General features: G+C 38.7%; 1 protein-coding gene across 9 annotated transcripts; it reads left to right on the top strand.

Moving 5' to 3' along the window:
- The first annotated feature begins 138 nt into the window (after positions 1 to 138).
- Positions 139 to 27,210, top strand: LOC139974881 (uncharacterized). Of its 9 annotated transcripts, none has more exons than XM_071982393.1 (20): positions 139 to 325; positions 3,043 to 3,261; positions 3,891 to 4,023; positions 5,111 to 5,250; positions 5,748 to 5,866; positions 6,319 to 7,283; positions 7,727 to 7,831; positions 9,024 to 9,344; positions 9,668 to 9,733; positions 10,228 to 10,380; positions 11,430 to 11,568; positions 12,269 to 12,394; positions 13,253 to 13,288; positions 15,159 to 15,386; positions 15,933 to 15,983; positions 16,268 to 16,443; positions 17,738 to 17,866; positions 19,178 to 19,281; positions 19,890 to 20,003; positions 22,626 to 27,210. In XM_071982393.1, the coding sequence occupies exons 2-20, from the start codon at positions 3,052 to 3,054 to the stop codon at positions 22,776 to 22,778; spliced, it is 3,468 nt and encodes a 1,155-aa protein (XP_071838494.1). In that variant the 5' UTR covers positions 139 to 325; positions 3,043 to 3,051; the 3' UTR covers positions 22,779 to 27,210. The 9 variants fall into 9 exon arrangements, with proteins under 9 accessions (XP_071838494.1, XP_071838488.1, XP_071838492.1 ...); XM_071982387.1 differs by having other exon boundaries at positions 3,891 to 4,140; positions 5,111 to 5,244; XM_071982391.1 differs by having other exon boundaries at positions 3,891 to 4,140; positions 16,268 to 16,380.

Here is a 27,210-nt window from a genome sequence, read left to right as displayed (position 1 = left end):
ATGTTGATGACCTATGTGGGCTGGCGTTTGCATGACGTCAGGGTTCGTCGGCAATGCATGAGCCAATCAGAAATTTTGTTAGTATCGTCCATGACATGTATACACACACCTTTGAAATCGGAAGCTTCGCGCAGATTGTGGAGTAATAGACAGTACACTAGAAACGAAGATGAAGCGGGCTCGGGTCCAGGATTTGTGCCCAGCAAGCTAGATACCGTACACATACAACGCATTGAATCTACTGTAACGTTTTCATTCACTTCTGCCTGATGTACAGTTTAGATACTGACCAGGACAGGATTTGCAAGAAAAGCGATAAAACTCGGTCAGTATTCAACGGGTAGTTGTAGCGAAGGAGACTTATAAAATCGCTCAACGTTGACGTAATTTTGTATGCTTTTCAGATTTTTATTTACGAGATATTGGATAAAAAGTCAGCTTTGCCTAAACTTCAATTTAGTGTGGCAATTTGCAATATAGGCTAGTACACTAGCCGTATTGGCATTGCCTAACTTAGCCTAGGCTTATCAATACAACGTCGGCTAGTCGAAGGCTAGGTAAAACTGTCGTTGTAGAAATTGTGTTCAAAGTGCAATTAAGTAAGGCCTTTTGTTGCTGAATATAAACAACCTTAGTTATGATATTGCTTAAGCCTTATGTGCAATAAGTTAAACGTACAAATTTTGCGACTAAACATTGATCATGGGAAATTTGTTGCAAGTGAATCATATGGAGAATTAGGCTAGGCCTAGGCTTGTTACTAAGACTAAGAGACTAGTAAGAGATTATGAAGGCTAGTACAGGAAACTGAACTTAGCATATGCTTCAAGGCCTAATTTCACATAGGACTGTTGAAGAATTGCCCACTTTTTGGAATCTTTTTATGAGAGATTTATTGCTGTAATTAGCCAGTATATACTATATATGCTATTGCCAAATATTGGATTTCCAAGCATTGATGGGTCTACTCTACTACTACCAGTAGTACTACATTGCTTAGCCTTAACAAGTATGCATTTCCCGAAAATTCAAGTTCTGAAGAGAAATGATAGAAGTGTTTGTATCGTTGGTTCCAGTGCCATTTCGCCATAGGTTCATACCATCATACCCTTCCGCCATAGGTTTCGATCCTTTCCGCTGGTGGTAAGGCTCAAAACCTACATGGTGGATTTAAATGACCAATTTTGTGGGCCTATGGTAGTGTGAAGCGAAGCAATATACAGTGCATATAGGCCTACAGTGCACCCACTATAAATGTGCTCTTTCCGCCATGCCTAAGTGCTTTACTGCCATCAGGGTAACATGGCGGAAAGAGCACATTTTCTATGGCGGAATGTACCGATGGCGGAATGACACAGCCCCCTATTTTGGTATCCAGCTGGATAGGCAGACACAGCAGTTAGCTAAACCTACATTCAAAGTCATATGCATTTATCTTAAGGTATGTTGGTATCTAGCCTGTAGTGAATTCACAATAGTAAGGGCACTAATGTTCTTTTAATTTTAAGGCAAGCAGTGAGTGATGACTATCTCACTGATTTTGCGCAGTTGTTTAGTTCTATGCATTGGACATGTGATTTCCTGGATGGTTTGACCAGATTCTGCCAGAAATAGAAAGAAGTATACTTGCCATAGGTCAGGATTTTAACTGCACGAAGCAAAGAAAAGTTTCCCTAACCACACGCATGCTTTGAAGTGTACTGTCTAATTCCACTTAATGAGTGAAATAGTCCATGAAAATGTCTCCAAATACAAAATAGATGTTTCTTAGGTTTATAGTGGGAATTTTTGCTGTTTTTGTAAGGCTCTGTCGATCAAAATTCTGACTGAAAAAGTGGTTACAATTTTACTAACAAACACAGAAACTACTCTATCAATGCAGCTACATATGTATAACACAGTTTGCGAATTGAGGGAACAAGCGAAATTACAGTATTACTACTTCCTTTGTTTATGTGTTGTGGCCCAGTCTACCTAGATCAACTGCTGGGCTATGACACATAGGCCCAAAGATTCGATTAGGTGAAATATTCAAAATACGCTCTACAGCTTATAAAAGAATGTGAATAGTATCAAGAATTTATAGGAACAATGACATAAAAATAAGTGAAGGTTTAAATAATATGCCACACAGATTTGATTCTTTGCCAAAGGCAAAATGAATCTATGCAATTGTGTGATGGTTTGAAACTCTGTGTTGCCGTGGCTTTGTACTGTTAAGACAATTAACTCAAAGTGGAATATGTTCTGTGAAGGTCATACGGTCATTTGAGAAAAACAAATTCAAATTGGCTAACATAAGTTATTATCGTTTGCACTTGTAACTCAAAAAGAGTAACCACTCTTTATAAGTCCCATTTGTGTAAGCCCTTCAGTAAATTAGTAAATAAAATATGTGTGTATTCTATAACACGAGTCCTAACCTCTTAAATACTAAATGAACGCTCGTATACCCCACCAAGTTGATATGCATGAAACTGTGTGCTAGCATATTTTTTTGTTGTCTATCCTTCCTGTTACTTCTGTTGTATGATTTATTATTCTGTGTGACCAACTACTTTTCAACACTAAGGCTGTAAGTCCGATACAAATTGTCATCAAATGGAGCCACTAATGTCTTAGCAAAACTGTTAAAATGATGACATGTTGCGATGAATAAAACTGATTTATTTCTTCCCAAAATGCACGTCTTTGTCATCACCCACTAGTGATGTTAATTTGCAGTATCGTAGCACACTAGGTTGTTCATACCAGTCTGAGAAATTAGCCTTCCCGATTTTTGTGCAAGGAATGATGGATCATGAATTCTGCATTTGTTGATGAAAAGAACTTTGACTTATCAAATGATACCAGTGGGCTCAGGAGGTTAAAAAAAACAACTAAATAACTAGAGCTTTTGTTTTTGTGCCTGTGCTTACATTAGCTCTATTTCAGCTGTACCTTTTCAACTTTCATTTAACAAATCTGCTACATCACATCATTCCCCCCCCCCCCCAGCAAATAAATAACTCACTTGTACACGTGCAAATTCTTCTCCTGCAGAATTTAACAATGAGCAGTTCTTCACTGCCGCAGGGTTCGACCCCAGCCATCAACTTATCAGCCCAGACTATCAGTGTTTGCTCAGACAAGAAAGCACCTGCACCACATATGGAAACCTCTGTGGTCCACCAAACAGGTGACTCTGGAGACACAGCCAAAACGGTTGGCCCAAAAGTCACCGTGGAGATGATTCCCAAGGTTGCAGATATCAAGATTCAGGTATTGTTGGAGTTCTTACTGTACATATAACATTGTTTTCTAAGCAAATGTTTAGTCTTCTGTCTGGCCTGTGAAGGAAACAAAAGTTGGCCCACAATCTTGAACTCTTCGCAGACTGTTGAGTCAAACAGCTTGAGTATCCTAACGGCCTATCCTGGACAATGATTACTCCAAGTGTACTGGTTCCATCAGCATGGCCTTTTGCTCCAAACAATGTTCTCATGGCCCTCGATGAATATTAATGAAGAACCCTTGCTCTAGAAGGGCGTGGGGCAACAGGGGGTTGGGGAACAAGCCTGACCAGGAAGGCAGGAATACAAAGGGGAAAACTAGAAAATGGAGCAAAAGTAGTCAAGTAAATAATTCAGAAACTATTCAAATTCAGCAAATTATTAAGCAAAAAAATTAAAACTAAACAAGAAAATATGAAACCGATTAAACTGGGACGCTGCCCCAGCCCTCTAAACTGTGCATGATAAGTATATACACTTTGCCACAGTCATCTCTCTCACATTGTAGTTTCAGGATACTGAATTAACATTAATCATACCATGAGGAGGCTTTACATAGGAGGATTTCATTTGTAACCAACATCTCTTCCTTTTGTTCTTGCTTCTTCTGGGGTACAGCCAAACTTGCAGAATGCATCCAGTGTGATGTCAAATCCTAAAACTGCAAAGCACTCAGCCATGCCTGCAACAGTAGCTGCTAAGCAACCACCAGAATCTTTAGCAGCTGCTGCTCCTCCTCCACCCCCATCAGGTAATTCTGGTGCATCCATGCCCCATCATATTGGACTAGGTGGTCTTTTACAACCGCAGTTATTACCAAGTACTACTAAGATAGCCGGTATAGCTCCTGCTCAGGTGACGACGAGAGGTATGATTTGCTTTCCGTGCTTAACAAGGGATCAGATTTGCTTCGAAAATATATCGTGCATTCAGAATGAGATATGGTTAGGAATAGTATAAGTAGCATTTAGCCACCACCACATATTAATTATCTCAAACCATACCATGATTGAGTAGCCTAAGTTCCTGTAAGTGCCGTACATACCACCAAGGATGTCTTTGCACTAGCACACCATGTTAATGGCCATTGGTGCTGTGGATATTTAGCTATACAATGACCTTGTCCTATGCCAGCCCATGTATTGTAGAGAACTTGAATGCCTGCATGTGTAAATGATTTCTTCCTCTTGTTGTATCCTTGTATTCACTTCTGTTTTGTTAATCTTTTTTCAAAGACAGTGTGAGGTCGGTTTGTTTCCTTGTCGTAGCATGGACAAGGATTGTGCTATGTGAAGTTTGTAAATAGTGTATCGCAAGTTGAAAAGCTACACAATTAGGTTGGAGCTATTATAGTTACAATTTCCATTTCATGATATGAATTTACATTTGTGGGAGGGTGTGAGAACAACCAATATTAGCACAATGACGTACCATTGGATGAAGCTCATGCTTTGTTATGCTAAGTATGCAGTGGTGTTTCTAAGAACCTAACTACAGTATGAACAGACGACAAAAAGCATTAATCTAAGTGAGCGATACACTTAGCATGTGTGGTCTTCTTACTTGTCGGGGTCTGCCTTGTTGTAAGAAACTCATTGTATTGGTACCTAAAGTTCAAAGGTCATCAACAGCCAGCAACTATCAGCAACGATGAGATAAATGAACTTCTTTTTTCATTATTAGACCCTACTCCCTTGATTTTTTTTATGTTACTATCATTTAAACTAAATAAGCCATAAGAATCACTTCACCACTGACAGACTCCCTCAAGTATCAAAAATTTCTTTGAATAACTTATTTATATTTGTTGCTGTTTTTGCACCTGTTTTTTTTTTTAGGGAGTCATATCACAACAGTGAAGCCTGGTCTTCCTGCAGCTGCTACTACCATTATGAGGTCAAGCCTGTCTGGACTTGCTGCACTACCAGGAAAGGAAACAGTCCTCAGTCCAGTATACATGTATCAACAACAAGTACTGGTAAATGTTAAAAGATTTCAAACTTAAGTAGCAGCTCTCTAGCTGGTGAATTACATATGAGAACTGATATCTATGCAGGATTTAAACTCACTGGCAGTATAGCAAGCAAAATGCTATAGTTCTGCCTCTTGTCTTCACTGCCATCCCATTGTCACCACCTCCCTTACCCCACCCCACCCCAAACCACCCACAAACCCTACAAGACTTTAAGGAGTCAAATCATTAATGTTGCATATGTTGTTTGGGCCAGCGTAATTGTTAGAGATAGATACAAGTATGAATATCTTTTTTTGTTTTGTTTGATAATACAGATTTTCTGTAAAAACAGATCTTCCATTAAATTAAAAAGTAGACATTTTCAGGAATGGTTTGAAAATACACTTATTTTTTAACCTATCATGACCTTGGAAAACTCTACTTGGAACTTTTGGCAAGTTTCTCTATTTTCCAAGATGCGATAAAGTACTAATGGTTTTTACTTTTTTATCAACCAACAGCCAACAGGGCCATCCCAGATTCAGGCCAAGCTTTTAGCACCTTCAGCAGTCATGACGGGACCATTAAGGCTCCAGGGGCCGGCCCCGTCTCAAACCTCTGCAAATACTGACCATAACAGGTAGATACACCACCTTCGGTTCTTTATTAAAACATTGAGGAAATTTTCCTCTTCTCCCTTGTTGTTAATTGCATACAATAATAACAAATTTAAATTGTAAAGGAATGCTCAATTGTCTTTAGTGAACCTTTGTTGGCTTTCCAGGTTTTTGTTTAGCAAGCAGTGCTGGCTTAATATTTGGTAAACTTGGCAAACAAAACTTGTTTGCTATGATTAATGTTGTGCTATTTGCAACATGCATAGTCAGGGAACATGGTTGTTTGGGGTTGTCATGGATTTATTTTTTTGTAAATTTTCCATCTTTGAGTAAATTTCTTAATCTTTGAGAGCATGCTTGATGAACTGGGATTGCATTATGCAAAGTAAGCGAAACTTTCTTCCAACTTCACACACACTCATACTGCTGCTGGGATTTCGAGAAACAAACCCTTCTTTTCTCTTAAAACCAACAGAAATTTGGGTGGATCCAGGAAAGGCCAAAAGAGAGGACCCTACCAGACGAGTACCCCTCTGGGTGCATCAGGGAATTCGTCTTCAAAAACTCGCGGACAAGCCGTCATCTCGACAGACTCAAAGCTTCCAATGACAGCATCACCTCATGTTCAACCAATAACATTACAAGTTAAGACTGATGGGACTCATCAGAATCCATATCATTCACCAGGAGTTCCCCCTCCAGCTGGACTCAGGCAGGATGGTCCAGCTGGGATACCCTCAGGGATGATCGCTAATCACCAACAATTGAAGGAGGGTCAAAGTTCGAACCAAAAGCAAGACGGCGGCCCTCCCTTGAAAGTAGAGGTCCGTATGGTGATTTGTTCCGACCAGCAAGACAAGGTCAAGAGCGAAGCTTACCGGGTAGATCAAGTGGTCGGAAGACCAGACAAAAAGGACGGCAGGGTCGACACGAGACGGGACGTCAAGGATAGTAAGACGGCACATAGCGATCAGGGATCGAAAACCAAGACAGAACCCATAAAAATGGAACTCACCGATCCCACTCAGAATGCCAAAGACGTTCGGAGCATCGAAAGCAAGGAGAGGTCGGGAGGAATAAAGGATAGTAAGAAAGTGGAGTTGACTACCAAAGGAGATCGAGAAGGGGATGTCCAAAGAGTGTACAGACCCGAAAAGAAAATGTCGCTAAAAGCCGACATCCGGCATGAAGTTTTAAGACCGGGAGAGCAGCCTTCTTGGCAACAACAGCAACCGCAGCAGCAACCGCAGCAGCAACCGCAGGGAGGAGGTGGTGGAGTCATAGGTTTGTCATCTACGAGACATTCTCTGCTTCAGCCTTCACCTCAGAAGACCAGGATGACCGTGTCTCCAAGCATGGTGGTGCCCACGGCCAAACCTCACATCCGTGCACACACCGTCAGCAGTGTTGCACCCTCTGGGGTGCCTTCATCAGCAGCAGGTGGGCATTAACTTACTTACTTGTAGATTCCGGAGTGTAATTGTTGGTTCCTTACAGTACTTTTCGTAGATGTGAATTGTCATTTGGAGAGCTACCGTGTGGAAGAGGTTCTGAAGCTTTGTAAACGAGCCAGATCAGCCCGTAGCGGCAATGTTTACTGTTACTTACCATAAATAAATTGGTTCTCACTTGATGGTCTTAACCCAGAATGCAGGTCATCTTAGACCACCTTCAGAAAGTGATATGAAATTTATTTATTTATTGTCAAGGTTACTACAGAAGAAAACCTTCTGAATAATGAGAGAACATTCCAGGATATTGTGTGTCTTTCATCAGGGCAGTCTGGTTCTGCACTTTCTATTGATTGCTTACTGCTGATTGTATTAATACGGTAAGTCTGCATGGAATAATAATAATGCTATTTCATGATCTTTTGTCTTCAGCCATCCTAGTGTCTGCCAACACACCTCCTGTCTCAGTTCGTCAGCAAACACCAAATGCTATTCCAGTGACTACTAACATCATATCCTCTGCCACAATACCAGTCGGTGAGTTCTGTGGATTTAAAATTTTTTCGGGGGGGGGGGGGGGAATTTAAAGAACGATGGTTCTAGTACGTACGAGGGTGGCCATCCACAGAACCTTTTAAATATCCAGAGGCCGAGGTGAACCCGAGCATCGATTTGAAGTCCCACATACCTTGAGCTGCTAGATTAGTGTGGTAAATCATTGAATAAGTGCCAGCAAATCAAGTCAAATAGCATTTAACAAAGTTGTAAAAGGATGGTCTTCTCCCTGTCAACTGGGTTTCAACTTTTGATGCCCCCCCCCCCCCCCATGGCTGGCTTGCCCTTATTTGTTAGGTTCATGACCTACACTGTAGATCAACTTAGTAGTTTGGTTTTGTAGGGTTTCCTTCTGACCCTGTGTACATTTTGCAAATTCAAATGATCATCCTTGTTATCAGAAAATGTTTGATCACTCCCTGGCACTGCTTGAGTAGATTCTCAGAGTATGGTTGATTTCCTACATATTGATGAAGAAGCAGTCTAAGGAATACGTCTGTCCTTGATTTGAACGTCTGAACTTTCATTGAACTTAAAAATGGTCTGGCATTCCTTGATTCAACAGACATTAGACAACTAAAGGTTAAAAGGGAAAACTCTCTGTTGTGTCTTCCTGCAATCTGAAGAAATCCCTTACCCTCAAGACCAAAAAAAAAAAAACCTAGCTTTTTGACAATATTTCTTGTGTTGCTTATATGTTTTCTTATTATTTGGATGCAAGAACTTTGGAGCTACAAATGGAGCTACAAGTTTTTGCCATGACTCACTTATATATACAATGGAACTGTTAAAAAAAATGGAAATTTCCAAATTGATATCATATCCTGACAAATCTGTTAAAAACGATATATCTGTGGTACCTTTGTTTCAGTTTCTGTTTATTCTATTTATATCCTTGTATTAGGTATGAGAGAACAATCTTTTATGCTGACAAATGACATTTACAAGAATTCAAAGCAAATAAACTTTGTAATGTTTGTTGTAGATGGACTTTCACAAATTCTGATTAATGGGGAAGTCCAAAGCCCTGTTTCATCGTACAACATAAGCAGACCCCCCTGTCTACGCCCTGTGTATACAGTTATAGTGTTATACCCCATGTGGCCCCCCATATGCAGACCCCCTGTCTACGCCCTATTATACAGTTATACCCCATGTGGCTATTCTTTTACAGCCAAGGTGTATCCACGTCAACAGCAGACACAACCTCCACCTCAGCAGCTGCAGCACGGGGGTAACGCCCGAGTGATCACCAGCGGGGTACGGCTTCCAGTCTCCACCGGTACGGACACCACCTCAGCCCCAACAAATTCCTTTCAGCCGATGCAGCAGTCTGTCAACAGAGCTCCCATCCTCCCACCCACCTTGCAAAACTTGTCCACGGGGCCTGGTCACAACAACCGGCAGCACGGACCTCCGCCTCACACGGTCATCTCCACGCAGCAACCGTTTCATCATGCCCATAACAGATACAACTTTGCACAGGAACTTTTCGGTATGCTCCCATGTGTTTGAACTTTTTTTCCAGCATTTTAGAGCTGGTTGGTTGTTTGTGTTCATGTGTTTTGATTTTGATTTTGTTGTTCTTTTCTTTATTCCTTTCTTTAATTTGTGTTCACATTTTGCAGAGTGAAAAAAACTCTCCACATAACTCCTTCCAACTGTTGGGCCACATGGAAGCTCCACATAATTTTAAAATTGTTAAATAGTGGCTGAAGGGCATAGGTTGTAATTATTTATATATGAAAAAGTTTATGGTGGCCCGAGTCAGTTGTGAAAATTCTACGTAGTTCTTCTTCTCTTCTTCTCACTTGCCAGGGTATCCGATGCTGCAGCCTTATCAATATGGACCGCTTCAAAACTCCGGGATGAGGGGTGCCCAAGGTCAGTGATCTTCAGTCAGTATTGTGTTGTCATGGAGACTAGTCAGTCATAATCATTGCCTAAGAAAATGTGCAAAACCAAAAACAATGGTCTTGTTTGGCTCATTTAGCTCAATAATTTTTCAATCTTGTGCAGTCTGGTATGCTACTAAATAAAAGTCATTCAAATATAAATAATAATATATATATATAATTATTTCAGTACTCAAGTGGGTTAAGTTCAGTATGCCAGGGGAATTTTTGTTTCTTTTTTTTTGCTTGACTTGCCTTATCAAACTGTATTGTCTTATAAGATCTGGTTTAGATCCATCCGAAACCTTGAGAGCAAAACAAAAGTGTCTCTCCTTTTAGGTAGGAATGATGTCACAACAGTTCTCTCACTATTACAGGGAATTAAATCAACGGTAGACTCACATGAAGTTTACCTCTGTCGCAGACAATTCCAACTTTTCATATAAATCACTTTTTTTTCTTCTTCTTTTTGACATAAAACAGATGGCCATCCGAGGTATCCTTACGTGACTACATCGGCACCGTTATCAACGGTAGCCGGCCATCCTAATGCAACGTCCATTCGTTACCCTCTTGCCATGATGATTGATCCAATGACGATGGGCTTGGCGACTGGCGTCCAGACCGCTGCCGATGGTAAATTAGGTCATTTTCTTCTCTCTTTTCATGAGTGTCATGCATTAACATTGTTAAGAAAGAAAATATTCTCCAATCCAATAGATTTCATTTTTTAAATTTTTTTTTATTCCAAAAAAAAATTGTTTAAATTGTTTATTTATGTTTTAACAACAGTGAAGACGATTCAAAAGGAATATAAGCAAGAGTATGTTGCTTTTTGACATATTATAGCGCTATTATTTGTTAATAAATTAAAGACAACGTAGAATTTTCAATGCAATGGCCAAGAAAAAACAATTAAACAGCACTGGGTAAGCCAAATATGTATGTTGGTCAATCCATGCCAAATCAACAGATATTTGGGTCGATTCCATGACGACCTTCTTAGAATTGCCTGAAATTGTATGTAAAGTATTTTATGTCTGATATTGCAGATATCGTGGAAGACATGTGAACAGTCTTCTAATTTAGCTAATCTTGAGGAAAATGTACGGTCTCAATTTTTCGTAACAATGATTAAAATGGCAGAAAATGAGATTTATGGCCCTACTTTGAGTGTGTTCTATATTCACAAACAAATGCATGTTTGAGTTTTAATTTCATAGGATCCTTGTCCAACTGTCCTTACTCAAAAAAAAAACCTGGATTTGGTTGCTAGGCATGGCTGTATCCTAGCAACCCAGGTTTTTAACCAGTTCCATCCCTTGAGACATGTGGCAAGACACCATATAAATTTCAGGCGATTCGGAGAGGGTCAACGTGGAGGCCTCTGTTGATTTGGCATGGATTGACCGATGTAACATTTAATGGCACTATAAAATTCTCCACTCTGAACTGCAGGTTTTATCTGTGATTCTAAACTACATGACACCGAAACAAATGAATCAAAACGCCAGAATGCAGCAAGGGAGGTGCACAGTAATTCCATGGGAAAGTGTTGTTCTCTAGAGGAAAGCACAAAATGGAATTATTCATGGATGCATCACAAATGACATATGTATGAAAAAAACCACCACCCGATATTTGCAGTAAAACCGATCAATTTGAAACCAACTTTTTATCCGTAGGTCACACAGGTGATGGGACCCATGTTACCGGATCCTTGAATCAGGTGGGGCCCAACCCTACCAGTGACTCTCCAACAGCTGTACCAAATAGTGGTGCATCACCAAGACCCAGTATTCTCAGGAAACGTGCATCTGAAAGGTAACGCTCAGTTCACCCTCTTACTTCAATTCACACAAATCATGTCCTTTTGTTATTTCATCAGGGTTCTTGTGGCCTGGAAAAGTCATTGGATATTTTGTTACAGTAGTATGGTAGAACTCTGTGTATGTAGGAAGCTGTAGCTTACTCCTACGATCCTCTCTTTAGTTAATGATCCTGTCTTTTACTTAATTTTAACATTTTCATCGAAATTTTGGCACTCTCATACAGCTAGTTTTCTGTGCCAGTTTTTAGTTAAGTCAAGGTCAAAGAAGTAAAACAATCAATGACTTTGGTGTCTGTTCTTCATTAAAGAATGAAATATGTTATTGCTTTGTTTCATTGTTTCGTCTCTACTTTGGGCGCTGCATGGAGCGACAATTTCTTTGTTGAACTGGACCTTGGGTTTTGTACTAAGTTGGTCCTGAAATGGTCACAAAAAGGTTGTAGAAAAGTCTTGGGAATTTTATTTTCCTTATGGTGCAGGAACTCTGTTTCATGTATGGTGCTATTTGCACAAATCATTGTGCTGTTACAATGCTTCTGAATCTTAAATATGGTAACACTCCACTCTAATCATAGCCTGTTTGTATATATTTTCTTCTCTCTAAACATTTGTATTTGCAACTAGCAGTATAACCCATTAAACCTTCTTGCTTTTACATTTTTTTTAATGTTTGATCTCTCTTCCATTTTGTAGTTCTGCTTTCAGGAGACATCCAATCTCTACTCTTAATAGCTCCCATCTGGGTCGACCAGACAGCCCGGCCTCAAAAGTGGACGTTATGAGGCAACAGCTAACACCAAATGCCTCTCCTAAACCAAAGTAAGTCCGCCGAGAAAATCGTGAAAACCGTTTACGGTCATGCCCTCATTCTCTGCGTTATCATTGCTAGTGTCTTACTTTTTTAAAGTTTGCTGTTTTTTTTTGGTTCTGTTGCAGTTTTTAGCTGATTGCTGTTTGTTTCACTATTATTACTTGAGTCGAGTGTCAAAGATCAAAGATGAGGCTGAATAATTGTGATTCACTAACATCTCAAATTGGTGCAAAAAAGAAACAGTCTGTGATTTAAATAAGTGACCATTCGTTACCACGACAACTGCAAACTCTCTACCTAGCCAATATTATTAAAAAATAACACAGTATATAATGTACCATTATATATAGAAAGGAAAGGAAGTCAGATTTCTGGAACTAGTTTAAACAGCAGGCATCAGAATTATCATTCAACATATGCTATTGTTTTGAGGGGAAGGTAATCGTTCCAATGGAAGTGATAAGTCCTATTAGCTAAATCTTTGGTTTGATTTCTAGCTTTCTAAAGTATAATATGGTTTCACCCGGTAGCAATCTAAAACTTGTCTACTGCTTTTCCGATTGAGAAAGTAACTCCCCAAGTGCAGACAATGTTGATCGGCCTAGCCATCTGATGCAAAAGCTAAGAGAAATTTAGCTTCCCGTGTAACATGAAAGTGCCATCTACTTTAACATTGAATAATTGTTAGCGATGACAAATTTACAAGGGTTTTTGTCCTCATACCTTTGAAGTAACAGGAGGTCTGCGTTCAGTTTGTTTCAAGTGCACTTGATTCATCCTGACGTAATCCAAAACTTTGAAGTTTGCAAAAACAAAATTGGTGTTTTGCAAAATACATGGTTAATTTACATCTGTCTTCTCCTCAGCTTCAAAAGAGGTCTTAATTTCAACAAACTTGAAAGGTTGGTACTGGGGTCGGCACATCCACGCCCTTAAAATTCAATTTTGCCACCAATTTTAACACTGTATTTATCTTTGTCATTACTTTTGGTGTTTTCAGCCACAGCCGATTATGAGAGTCAGGGTTTCAACAATTTTTTCATTTTAACACCACTTACCACTAGTACCATCTATAAACTCACCCTAGCTGTATATCGCAAACTCAAGTGTTAACTGTTACTGTCTTTCAGTTTTGGGTATTGATTTGCCCCCCCACCTCCTTACCCCCACCTCCCTCCCCATGTCACCTTCATCTACCACTGATCCATCTTTATAATTTGTTTCTGTGTGCATAATTTTTTTTGTTCATCCCGTTGTTATATTTCATTGTAACGTGAACCATAAAGAGCTTTGTAACTAACTTCTAATGTGTGTAATTGTTTTAAAATTAATTGTTTGCAAGAAACCAGTCCCAATAGGACAAGCTGTCATGATGGTTTCATAAATGATGCCTCTCTTGCCAATATCTGCAAAGGGAAAAGAAATTAGTACTTGTTTCCCATGAACGAAAAAATGTTGTGGAAAATCATTCTAAAGAGTAGAATTGTTTAAATGTTTATTTAGTTAATTTATTGCAAGAATGATGCACTTCCACTCATGCTACACCTGTCCCCCCTCCCCCTCCCTCCCCCCACACATATTTCTCCCACTTGTCAGAATGTTTCCTTGGACATATAGGCACTTACTTTTGTTTCATTTGGTTGGGCTTGAGCACAAAGTTGAGTTAGCATGCTATCTTCCTTCCAGCCTGGTTGTTACTACTAGTCTCCTTGACTTTTCTCAAACATGCAGCTAGTCACTTCTAGTTTACTTCGGAAATTTACCCCGATGCATTTTAGTGCTGTCTTTCTGCACGCTAAGGTGCAATACGATGTAAAATTATCTTAATGCTCGTATCCCACAACCTGTATAGATCACAGTGAGGTGCTAACAAAACATTCTTTCATATTTACTTATAATCATTGATGTAACCTTCCCTGTGCCATCTACCTCTCACTTTTAACGACGGATAACCTTGAGAGGTTTTTTTTTTCATCTCCCAGGTATAAATTTCCTTTCTGTATTGTGTTATAAATCCTCTGGTTTTCTGTGGTGGCAAAATGTACTGACTTATTAAATGTTATCACTGAGGTATCACTGTGAACATATCATAGAGAATGTGCCTAACCTGACAGTTGTCATAGTGATTTATTTTATATTTTTTCTCAGAGAACAGTTTGACCACTTTGATATTTGGAATGAATGAGTAATTTAGTAAACAAATGGAAACTTGGAAACAAATGGAAAGAGCAAAGATTTTTTTGGGTGAAAATTGAATTGAAACTATTGCCCTAGAATTACTATTCCAGTCACATACCAGTTGACCATAAACATTTCAATCACCCCACCCCAAAGTCCCATACCAGTTGACCATAAACAATTCAATCACCCCACCCCACCCCCCCCCCCATCTCTTTCAAAATAAAAAAATATTTGTTCTTATTATTCGTTCTTAAGGTACGGCTAATGAGGGTAAGACACGTTCAAAGTAGAAAGTCACAATTGTTCCTTGAGCCCGTATAAGGCATATAAGGCCAAGAAGGATAAGTGTGAAAAGTCACAAAGAAGAAAAACAAAATGCCTTAATGTGGAGATGACTATATTGACACATAATGAATACATACTGCAAAGAAATAAGGCAGAGAATATGTAGAATGGCAAGTGATAAAAAAAAGAAGAGGAAAACAAGTTCCATTGGTGATGCATTAAGTTTGGCTGCCTCTGTCATAGAGTTACCCTTTGAGATACCATTTTACCTTTCCTCTTACGTTTCCTCTGTGTTGTTTCTTGCAGTGACTCATTACCAAACAGCCAACAGTCAGCAGAGAGTAATGCATCTGAAACCAGTACCGACACGGCCCCTTCGTCTGTCGGGTCGGTCAAGATCAAACCGGACCCGGATGGACCGTCAAACGAAGGTACACAGAATTCCAACAGTAACGACGCTTTACCGATACCGTCGCAGCTGGTAGAAGAGGGCACACCCTCACCGAGGAAGAAACAACGGAAACAGGATCTCAAGTACGTTCACCCTCCTCTCCTTCAAGATGTAACGATACGTCGATTCTGGCTTACATGTCTCCCCATGACCACTGTACTCTAAGATTACTGTTCTTTGTGTTATCCCTGGTACTTTAAATAAAGTATGCTACATATAATCATTTCACTTGAAACTAACATCAGGAAGTTCTGAGGTTGCTCTTAGTTCATGTAATATTCATTTAAGCATCATATTTTTGGCTTCCTTTTGATGATTAGCCCTCTGACCTGTTGAAAGGATGAAAGTGTGCCTTTAAAATAGTTATGGTTTATGCCATTATGACTTTAAACAGTTTCATCTGCTGAGACTGTACCTGTAATGCTTTATACTTAAAGATGGCACAGACCCAACTCATCTTTGGGCTATGGGACAGATCTTTGTTACGAACAAATACCATCTTTTGCGATCTGTCATATCTTTAAAAGTTTTGTTCTGTAGGTTGAGGTTTTGTAAATATGTGATGTCATACTACCCTTAGAATCCAAAACCTTTTACTTTCTTTTTGTTTTGCTTTTCTAATTTTCAAGGTTGAAATTTTACAGTGTTGACACTGCAACCAGTATAATCATTAAGCCATGGTAAGATGTTCAGTTTTATTAAGATTTAGCATTAGGAAAGTCCCATCTCTATCACAGAATTAACCATATGTAAATAAGGAAAACATACAACAATTAATTGATGCACAAAATGGCACAATGATGACATGTTTGGACTTGATCAAGTCTTTTCAAGGCATGCTTGATAAGTGTATGCCTTTGACGCTGTGTGCTGATATGTCAGTATAGCTCGAGTATTTGATGCTTTTGTAAGCCAGGGTACATATCTAAATTCATCTTCCAAGTCTGTATCCGTAATGTTACAGGGCAGCCACAGAGCACCCGGATATTATGCAAGATCCATCCACAGACGAAGAAGTAGAAACCAAACCGAGAGTCTCTTATAAAAGTGTCAAGAAATATCGGAGAGCTATGAAAGGTAGGCACAGACCAGGAAAACAACTAAATGCTGCCAGCGGAGCGACGTCAGAGTGGTCAAAAAGTAGGTGCAAGGGTGGTCTAGGGGTTGGGTGAAGGAAGGGGAGCACTTTTTAAAGAGTCAGAAACATGGCTGGAAGTTGACATTTGTTCCTGAAACGGCATCTGGCAGCCGTTGTTGTCATTGTTTTTAGGTATTAGGAGCAATCACAATTAATTGTTATATTAAGAGAAATTCATTTAATAAAACACAAGTTGCGATGGCAATTTCGAAACGGTCAGAAATGTTGGTAAAGGAGTAGCTAATTGGGTTGATGTGGTTGTAGGCTTTTACTGTTATTGTACTTAAGTCACTGTTGGTTTATTGTACTTAAGTGACTGTTAGTGTACTGTTAGTATACTTAAGTGACTGTTACTGTACTGTTTCTGTACTAAAGTGACTGTTAGTGTACTGTTACTATACTTAAGTCAGTGTTGGTTTACTGTAACTGTGCTTAAGTGAATGTTACTGTACTGTTACTGTACTTAAGTGACTGTTAGTGTACTGTTACTATACTTAAGTCAGTGTTGGTTTACTGTAACTGTACTTAAGTGACTGTTACTGCACTGTTACTGTACTTAAGTGACTGTTAGTGTACTGTTACTATACTTAAGTCAGTGTTGGTTTACTGTAACTGTACTTAAGTGACTGTTACTGCACTGTTACTGTACTTAAGTGACTGTTACTGCACTGTTACTGTACTTATGTGACTGTTTGTGTACTGTTACTATACTTAAGTCTGTGTTGGTTAAGTGTAACTGTACTTAAGTGACTGTTACTGCACTGTTACTGTACTTAAGTGACTGTTAGTGTACTGTTACTATACTTAAGTCAGTGTTGGTTTACTGTAACTGTACTTAAGTGACTGTTACTGCACTGTTACTGTACTTAAGTGACTGTTAGTGTACTGTTACTATACTTAAGTCAGTGTCGGTTTACTGTAACTGTACTTAAGTGACTGTTACTGTACTTACATGACTGTTAGTGTACTGTTACTATACTTAAGTCTGTGTTGGTTAAGTGTAACTGTACCTTAGTAACTGTTAGCATACAGTTACTGTACTTAAGTGACTGTTAGTGTACTGTTACTATACTTAAGTGGCTATTACTGTACATAAATTACTTACTGTTTCTTAACTACAGTTTCTGCAATCACCCAAACTGAGTGCTAATTCTGTATTCTCATGGTATTCCCTATCAATAGCTACTACCTACCTCTGATGGGTGCTGCCCAGATAAGGGGCTTGAGATTAAATCCTCTGTGCTATGTTATGATGTAATTACAACATTTCCATTGTCTCTCGTTCCATTTTCACAGCTGAGCATATGAAAGTTGTTCATTATGTTAAGAGGACATGTCCCAGGTTAATGGATGCCTATAAAAGTACTTGTAGTTGGAAGCCTGCCCTCAACCACTTTGAAAGATACACAGATGTTAAACCAAAGGGTAAGTGATGAAAAGCTGTGTTTAGTCAAATTCAGTTTCACTGTTAAAAATGGATTGTCAAATGGAATGAGTTGCAAGCCCCAATGGGTGTTTGCGTCATCTGAATTAGTGGTGGGAACGGAAACCCGAGGGACCGACCAAAAAAATACTACCCGGTCGAATCCGTCACTACCAGATCAGGATATTTGTAAAGTCACTAACATCGCTCACCATTTTCAGTGACAATTTTATTTGACTTAACGAAAGAGAGGAAAAATTTCATGTGCATTCTTCCTTAATTTCATCATTTGGTGATATTCTCTTCTTGATGTGTTCAAGTGTAAACTTTGTTACTATTCCAGCCTGAGAAAGTTTTGTTCCACTGCGTTCATTAACTTGTACACATGCACACTCTACTGTATAGCCCAAGGATGCTCTCGGCATTGCATACTTGCACACTTGAAATGCAGCAAAGCCTTTGTACTCTTTAACTCATAACTTGACCACCCTCTCACCCACTCAAAATTAATGGAACGGTCTATCAAAAATTAACAGAACTTTTTCATACTTGAAAGAATCAAGCAACACGTGATTGGTCCATAATTACACAATGGACATCACACCATTTAACAATAACGGTTGACTGATATAGTTTCTACAGACTTTCCAACTAATCTATAAATAGCCAGGACCACCTAGTGTGCTAGCCTTAGTTCACAGCAGTGAAAGATCAGGCTGCATAGGCCTAAAATGCAAGTATGATATTGTGGTGCCGTATAAGTGCTGTAACTTTCTTGTAAGAAAGTGTTTTGTGTTCGCAAAATATACTTTAAAGACGTCAATTAATTGGAAGGCTTTAAAGGCGTAAAGTTGCACACATGCAACTAGTCACATGGGCAGCCCTTTCTATATCAAATGAACACAGAGTTTTTTGTATTTCTGAGTTCTGCTGAGAAGGGTAGAATTTGATGTTCCATAGTTTGATCCTGTTTAGTGGGAATATATATATATATTAAAAGGTAATACTACTATAAAAGTACAGTGGTCACTGGAAAGAACTTTCATCAAGTATTCCATAGCAATTGGAAAAATTTGGTAGCTTGGAAGTATTGGTATTCAAGGTCATAAACTATTTGGAAGTAGATTATATAAACAATGAAGCTATTAGATTTCAGGACTAACCGACTGACTAAACATCCTTTTGACCTTTCGTTTTTGATCAAGAAAGATTCATATTAAGAAACTTGAATGATGCAGGGTTGCTACATTTCAATCATTCTTCTAAATTATATTCTTCTCATATTGGGATTTTCCACTGCTTTCTGTTTACAGACGAGAAAAAGGTATCCATTCATGAGATTGCTAATCAACGAGGAATCATCAAAAAGACAGAAGGCTGGAAGATCAAACATATTTCTGGACAATTTGAGGACCTTGTGAGTTAAAAAGTCATCCATGTCTTAAGCTAATAGCAATACTATCTGGTTGGAGTCTCTTTCTCAAATGACCTTTGACTTCGCACAGCTGGCTATATTTCACTCAGCTTGCCACTGTGAAATGTTGACCATCAACTTCAATTGCATTTATCACATTACGAGTTGAGTTAATGAAGAAAACATTGAATATTGTCTGCAATGTGAACATTTATTCTCAAATGACATTTGAATTCATAAGAGTATCTTCTCATTGCCTCAGTTGAATGAAACTGCTTACTGGTTATTCCCTCTGCATAGAGTGTGGACGTTCACATTACTTGATCTTTGACTGTTATAATCTCATCACCTTATTTGATGAAACAGCTTATTTAATAAAGTCCCTTTGCTTTACAGTGCTGGCTGCGTGGACATTCATCTTACATGACATTTGACATTACTCCATTCTGATGTCATTAAGTTAGTTAGATTAACAACCGCATATAGTTTTCCCTACAATGACAATGTATGTGCTAATAGTGTAGACATTTATCTTACATGACCTTTGACCTGTTACCATTATCACCCCATACATTGAGTTACATACTAAACTGATCTATTTCCCTCTGTAGACGGCTCTAGAACAAGAGATTCACGATGAAATAGAAGACATGAAGAGAGGTCTGGGATCATTACAGAAGATGGAGGACGATACTGAAACAGCTACAGTTTATGAGCTTGTGCAGGTGAAAATTATTATCATCATTGAAATACAATGTCTTTAGTTCAATTCCTGAAATCAGCTTAGATTTTACCTCTCAAAGGAAGTTAAACATACCTGTGATATTTTGTGGCATGGCTCACCCACTAAGGGTGGGGTGGGGCAGAGGAGGGGATTGGTGGGGTGGGGCAGAGGGTGGAGTCGGGCAGAGGAGCAGGGAGGGTTAGTTTGAACGTGGACAGTCAAATTGTTTTTCACAAGGTGATTGTTCTTAAGCAAATTTGGATGATTACTTTCGTGATGTGTTCAGCAGGCAATTACAATTCGCCATGTCATTGGTTCCTTCTCTCACTCATCTGCTCAAAGAAATTTGTGATTGCATTGAAACAATAACTAAGACCTAATCACGTACTTAAAGCAGTTTATTCAGGTACTGCTATATTTGAACGATCTACTTTTTATCCAAGAAATGATAGTTATAATATCAGATATTTTAACTGTAAAAGTTGTTACTTAGCAGCCAGTGTTAGTGATTCAATTTGGCTTTTAGCAGATATGTGTCAGACACTAATATGTTGAAGAGTATTTTTTGAGTACATTATAGCAAAGAAAAAAAAAATGTTGCCAACTTATTTCGTCCATAATTTTTTATGATAGAACAACATTGTCATGTAAGTAAATGCAATATCAAATGATGTCATGAAAACAGTTTCGGTAAACGGGAAATTTTATGCGATAGTAAGTAGTGCTGTGCCGTTTACACGTTTAAACGTGTAAACGAACGAAACATCGTTTAAACGTTTAATAAAACCTGATGAACGTTTAAACGAAACTATGATATCAACTGAAAATTAAATTATTGGCAAAAATCGCGTATCAATTCCCGTGTTTATTTTGTCTACTACGCAAAATAACAACACAACTTACGATCAGCCGAATCATAAACCGCGAACATAATCCTACTTTTGTCCCTCCCCCCCATGTATCCGGCGATATGAATGGCTTAAACTTGAACGCTGTTATCCTTTTGTGAAAACTTCCTGATTCGCGGCACAAGTGCACTTTATATCGAGCCGACAGCGGCGGCGCAGATAATCCAGTCAATGCATGTTCGATCGAAATGATTACAATCCCTATCCATCACGTTGAACTCTCCGACCAGACAATACCGGGTCTAAAACTCGACTTGGTAATAGTTGTTCAAATACATGATCAAAGGAAATGTATCGATTGGAGATCGTAAAAAAATACTCTGAAAATCAGTAGAGAAATTACCAATTGTGTACGAAAAGTAAGTTCGGTCCTTTCAAATTTTACGAAAGATCCAGCAAAACACTTTCGAAAAATTCACGCGAAACTGGCATATCGTGCTAAATGCAAGTAATGTCATGTAAACAAGGCTCTAGTACACCCATTTATGAATAAACCGTAAGACGACATCTGGTGTTAAGCGGGGGGAAAAGAAAGTATTTTCTAGAATTTCCAAAATACGGAAAAAAAATGTCCTACCATAGTTAAGTGTATAGCAAATAGCCTAACCACCTCGTTTGTTACGGATCTCACGTAACTACAAAAACACAACTAATTGTATTTTGCGAACTTGACGTTTTCTACAAGAACATGGAAATAATGTTTAGCATTAGTTAATGATGCCGTGTGGCCTAAAACATATTTTATTACAAGGTTTACTTTCATAAAGATGGCCATAGCTTGATATCTTGTGCTGCGTGTATGAACTGTGCAGTCTGTGCCTCGTGTATCATGGGGAATACTCCATTAAACGTTTCTTGGAAACGTGCCAAAAATGTTAACAAACAGGTGTTAGACAGGGGATGAGCGCACAGTTGTTTGGCAAAGTATCTGGGAAAATTCTGAGCACATGTACAGTATCCTACCGTAGTATTTAAGTTCGGTTAAACCGTACTGCAGTTGTAAACTGATGTACGTTTAGTGCGCGCTATTCATTGTTAGGCAGTCTAGAAACGGGGCTTTGCCGAACCTTTTTTGTTTCATAATATCGGAGGTTCTGTAAGTTAAACTTTTTAAAGATTGTAACATAGATTAAATCTCTTTTCATTTTATAACATAATATAGCTACTCTAACTTGTCATTTAAAATTTTTCATCAGCTTCGTGACAATTTAAATTAAAAAAGTTGTCAGTATTTTGCATCCTCAACTGCGATTTTTTTTTCGCCAGACACGCAAAAATTTCCTTTTCCTTTTCCGGGCTCTTCGCCCCAACAGGGCCCAAGGGCGGTCCCCTGGACCCCACGCCTTTATGCTCGCACGCTACTCGTGCTCGGTGTTTTCTCACGATTTTCGCGAACGTTTAAACATTTAAACGAACGAAAAATCGGCCGTTTAAACGTTTAGGTCTTTAAACGAAAACTCACAGCCCTAATAGTAAGCAAGTTTTCCAGGAAATTTCTGCAGTGGGTTTCAAAATTGTGTCCTGTTTTTGAGATCATACAGGAGGTAATACAAGAGTATCCTGCAGTGAATGAGTGACAACCTAATCAGAGGTTCAGAGGTTTTCACAGGGAATCAGCATTTCCTGACTTTGCGATGACCTCAAGTTTCCTTTTAATCTTTGCTCATTCTTTCACTTTGAACATCTGTTTACTTGTGATATTTTTTTGCTGACAGGGTTCCTTGCAAAGAAGTAAATACGTCATAGACAATCTGGGAGAGGCGAGAACCATCGTGATGAAGTTATTGGAGCACAAGCCCAAAGTATCGACAATCTTAAAGAAGCATGCCAACAAAAGACATGCCAAGAAAAAGAATACCAGTCCATGAAGAGGGGGAAGGGTGACCATGGGGTCTCCAGGAGGTACATGTTTTGGCCCCTTTAGCTAAACACGGAGGGCACCAACTGTCGAGGAAAGAGTGCATGCCACGGAATAGAATGGCCGGCTGGCCTTTTGGCAGACATGGCGTAAAACATTTCAAAGCGGTGGAGATCGACCTGCAATGTGGTCTGGCTTAACAAAGTGTTGACAAAGTTCTGAAGAAAGTAGCTACAGAGATGTGTCGGTAGAAGGCACTAGCCTTGGCAGAGAATGGCAGAGGTGTTGATGTCACAAGAGAATGATCTCCCAATCTTCTACGGATGGTGTTTTTACATCCCATTTCTCCCCAGAATCTAACCAATAGCAGGTGACGAATCTGGTCTCTTGTATCTAAAGCAGATACAAATGCAATCTTTGAGGGGAGGGACAAGGAGGCGGAAGTGGGGGGGAGGGTGGTGAGGTGGAATGAAAATTATTTTTGTATTCACAAAGGTTGCAGCTTCAGTAAGTGTACAAATATAAGGGATAGTAAAAGTAGTATAAAGGCATAGTAAAACATCCCTTCTCCCCCCCCCCCACACCGTTTTTCCACCTTCACCATAGTTAGGCAAGCACTCCTCATCATAGTCACATGACTTGTCATCTGTGTTAGATGCGAAATCTATGGCCGATAAAATTCCTGTCCTCTCTCTCTCCTACAAGCAAAGCAGTCCCAGACAAATGCCTATTAGCATAACTTATATTGAAATGTGTATTGGACTTAGTTGTGAACTTGGGAACATCTAGTCCCCTGACAGATGGGTGGTACAGAGAATTGCTGAGTCATGCTTACTCTCACATTCCTGTGGAAAACTAAAACACATCTTATTCTCAGGAAAACATCAGGGTTTTTGAATCACATGATAACATTTTTTCAGGATACCTCATAGTTCAGGAAACTGCACATTAATGGCTTTTTGTAAAAGTATCTGACATCATAACCTACACTACTACTTCACACCAGGTGAAGGTGCTTGTTGTAAAAGCAGGGTTTGCAAGAGCAACTGATTGTAAAAAACTGACTGAAATACGGTCAAAACATCGATCTGTTTCGAAACGACAATCTGTTTTGAAAATTTGAAATTGTAACCCCCCCCATCACAAGCTTTTCATCTTCTCTCATGGAATGAATGTTGCAATGGAGTAATATTTTAAGTGTTTTTACAATCCACTATGTGGTATACTGGTTGCCTAATCTTGTCCCTGTGTACAAAGATTAGCTTCTGGTTGTTATCAGTGCCTAACATTAACTACCTATACATAAAGCCTCCAGAGGTGTAAAACTATTTGGCATCCGATGCCCTGACACCCCCCCCCCCATGGTTAAGGTTTTCATCTTGTTCATGTTAAGAACTGACCGACTTTTAATCTACCTACCGGCTATAAGTTGTCACCGTGATTTGGTAGATGGTATAGGGATTTTTGACGAAAGAAAAATATGTGATTGATGTTGTTATAACTGACCTAAAGCACTGTTAACTGTATAACCACATAGTAGTACATTGATTTACCCAGTATACAACATTATATTTCTCATCACCAGCAATTTATTCCAAAGAGCTGAAGAGAAGGAGGAAGGGTGGGTGGGTGGTCAAGAAGAGGATGAGAGTGGTTGAATGACTCACTTAATTTCTTCGGAATGTAGTCATGGTATGGTTTTAGTCACAAAAGAGGTTTTAAAAGTTAAATATGTCACCAGTCACTTCAGAATCTACTGTCAGACATTACTTAAGTCAGATTCTAAATCATTTGGTTGATTTCCACCCCGCTGCATACACTAATCATGGCAACTTAAAAGATGTTTTGCATAATCACTGTGAGGTTATTTAGTCCAAGCGTTTGCACTTGAAAATCTACATCTTCGCTCGCTGATTTCCGGAGGGAATGTTCTTGTTTGTGAAGGATGTATGCGAAGGTATATGCATAGTTTTGTCCATGGAAATGCAATTTTCATTCAAACTATACCTCCAAACTGTATGCCTAAACTGTCATAAATAAGGACAATTTCACCCAGTTGGGACAATTTTTCTATACTGTTGTGTCATGTCCCCCTTTCAGAGCACTTGTATTGTCAGTACGAGCAGTATGAATATCATGTTTCTATAAGATCAAGGTTAGGAACTGTTTGTACTGTCAATACCAGTGCTTTGAGGGCATGATATTGGTGTACAGTTAAGAGAGGTATTAGCATTAGGAAATTGTCCCAACTGCCTGGACAATTTTCATTAACTCATGAATATTCATAAAGTCTTCCATAGTAATTAAATTTCTTAGGCTAATGATCCTAGAAGAAGGCATTTCTTGGTGACTGTTTATAAGGCATTTTAAATTGAGGTGCAGGAGAAGGGAAGGAGAGAGACAAGGGGGGTGCAGGAGAAGGGAAGGAGAGAGACAAGGGGGAGGAGAGGGGTGTGGAAGTAGAGTTACATCTATTACTGCCAGTTATGCTAGAAACAAATTAAATTGGTCACCTACGTTGAAACATTGTTTCCTCTCTTACTGCCACCTTCGTGGAAATTCTTCCCCATCTGAGAGATGATAGAAGATCGCACATTTGACCCTTCACAATTTATGGGGGATTAAGTCTTAATTATTTACTTTTGTGAACTTTGAGATGCTGCAATGGCACTACATGATGAGACTCAGACATTTATGGTTTTTTGCATGGCTTTCATCCATACTTTCATCCATACTTTCATCCATTCTTGTGAACTGATTGGATGTAGTGTTTGAACCAAACAAAAGTTTTGCTAGTATCTTGAATAAACATTTAATTTCATGCCACCATAGAAGTTAACTCTACTCTAACTAGAAGTATCTGACGATACATTGTTTTATCAAAACTTAGCTGGTTTTTCTGTTATCATTTGACAAAATAAAACATTTCTGTTGCTTTGGAGGAGAATAAGCAATTTCATTCATAATTAGCAAAGTAGATATTCATAAATTTGTTAAAAAAATACCCATCAGAACACAAAAAAATTGCTTTCAAATGTCATCACAATTACCTCCAAATATTAAGCTTCCTGAAATTGTCTCGAGTTTGCCAAACAAGTGATTATATACTCTCTAACTATATGACATGAGAAATTGTTCACATTAGGGAACTGAAGGTGGCATGCAGGAAAATTAATTTTGAATGTTGGTTATGAGTGATCAGTATTTGAATTTCTAGGCTTTTTCTTGCATTTCTGATGATAAAATGTAGTACATATTATTATTCGGTGCTGTGAGTGAGATGAATATTGTTTTTCCAGTTATTTGCCCTTTCTTCCTGAAATGACCAAATTCTAACAGCACATGTTAAAATTGAAATAATTTAACCTGAGGTAAAAAGGGGTATGTTCTCTTTGGCTGATGTCTTTTGTCCAAGAGATTTTTTATTCAAGTTTCCAAAAATTCAGATGGATGTTTGGTTAAAATGGGTTTTTTTCTTGTAAATTTAATGTTTCATTTAATATATGCAGGAAGTATGACCAGAAGGGGAGTGAAATGTTCTTCATTTAAGTTTAGTGGCATTATTGTGACAACTGGGAAGTTCAACTTGTGCTTCCTATGAGGCTAAGGAAAACAAGACAACATCCATACAATGAAATAAGTGAATTAATTATACAAATCAACTTTACTTGGTTTCAATCTAACCAAAGTGTATAGTATTAACCATAACAATGTCAGCCATCATATTTAACTTTTGAAAACTAGAGTGGTGGAACAGCAAAAATGCAAATTCTGATTATTATTATTGGATTAGAGAAGAGTGTAAGACTGATTAAGAAGTTTGCTGGTGATCTAATAAGAGATAAACTGCATGTTAAATATCTTCAGGTTTCATGCCAGTACATCACTGAAATGTCTAGCATCTTTTACACGTTACTTGTTTACTCAATCATTCATAAATGATGATATGGCCATACCCACCCCCATCCCACACCTTTCCACTCCAACCCTTCTCACAATTAAGTTAGATACTGTACACTTGAGACAAATCAAATGCCTTCAAAATCAGTGGTATACCACTATGTGCTATTGGTTATCCAACAGATGCTCAATCTGTATACAATTTCATTGTTTTGCTAACAATTCTGGTCCTACTTCCCCCATGTTCTCCCTTCCAAATTTCATTAGATCATTTTGTTGAAAGGGTTTTTCTCCCCCCCCTCCCCCACACCCCCCTACCCCACTGCTTCCTTATTTGAAATGGATAATTTCTCTAACCCATTCTCTTATGATGTGTCTGTGAATATACATCTTTAATTTCCATTTTGTGAATTATTCTGAATCATTCAGTTACAAATGTGACTTAATTTTATTTTTTGTCACAGAAAATGAAATGATATTGTTTTGTGAATTTGTAAATATTTTGTACAGGTATGTGGAAATACATTGAACTATTTATCCAA

This window comes from Apostichopus japonicus, chromosome 10, assembly GCF_037975245.1.
Source record: "Apostichopus japonicus isolate 1M-3 chromosome 10, ASM3797524v1, whole genome shotgun sequence".
NCBI classification, from domain to species: Eukaryota; Metazoa; Echinodermata; class Holothuroidea; order Aspidochirotida; family Stichopodidae; genus Apostichopus; species Apostichopus japonicus.
Note: the sequence above shows the minus strand (reverse complement) of the source record. Positions and strands in the feature narration are given on the sequence as shown.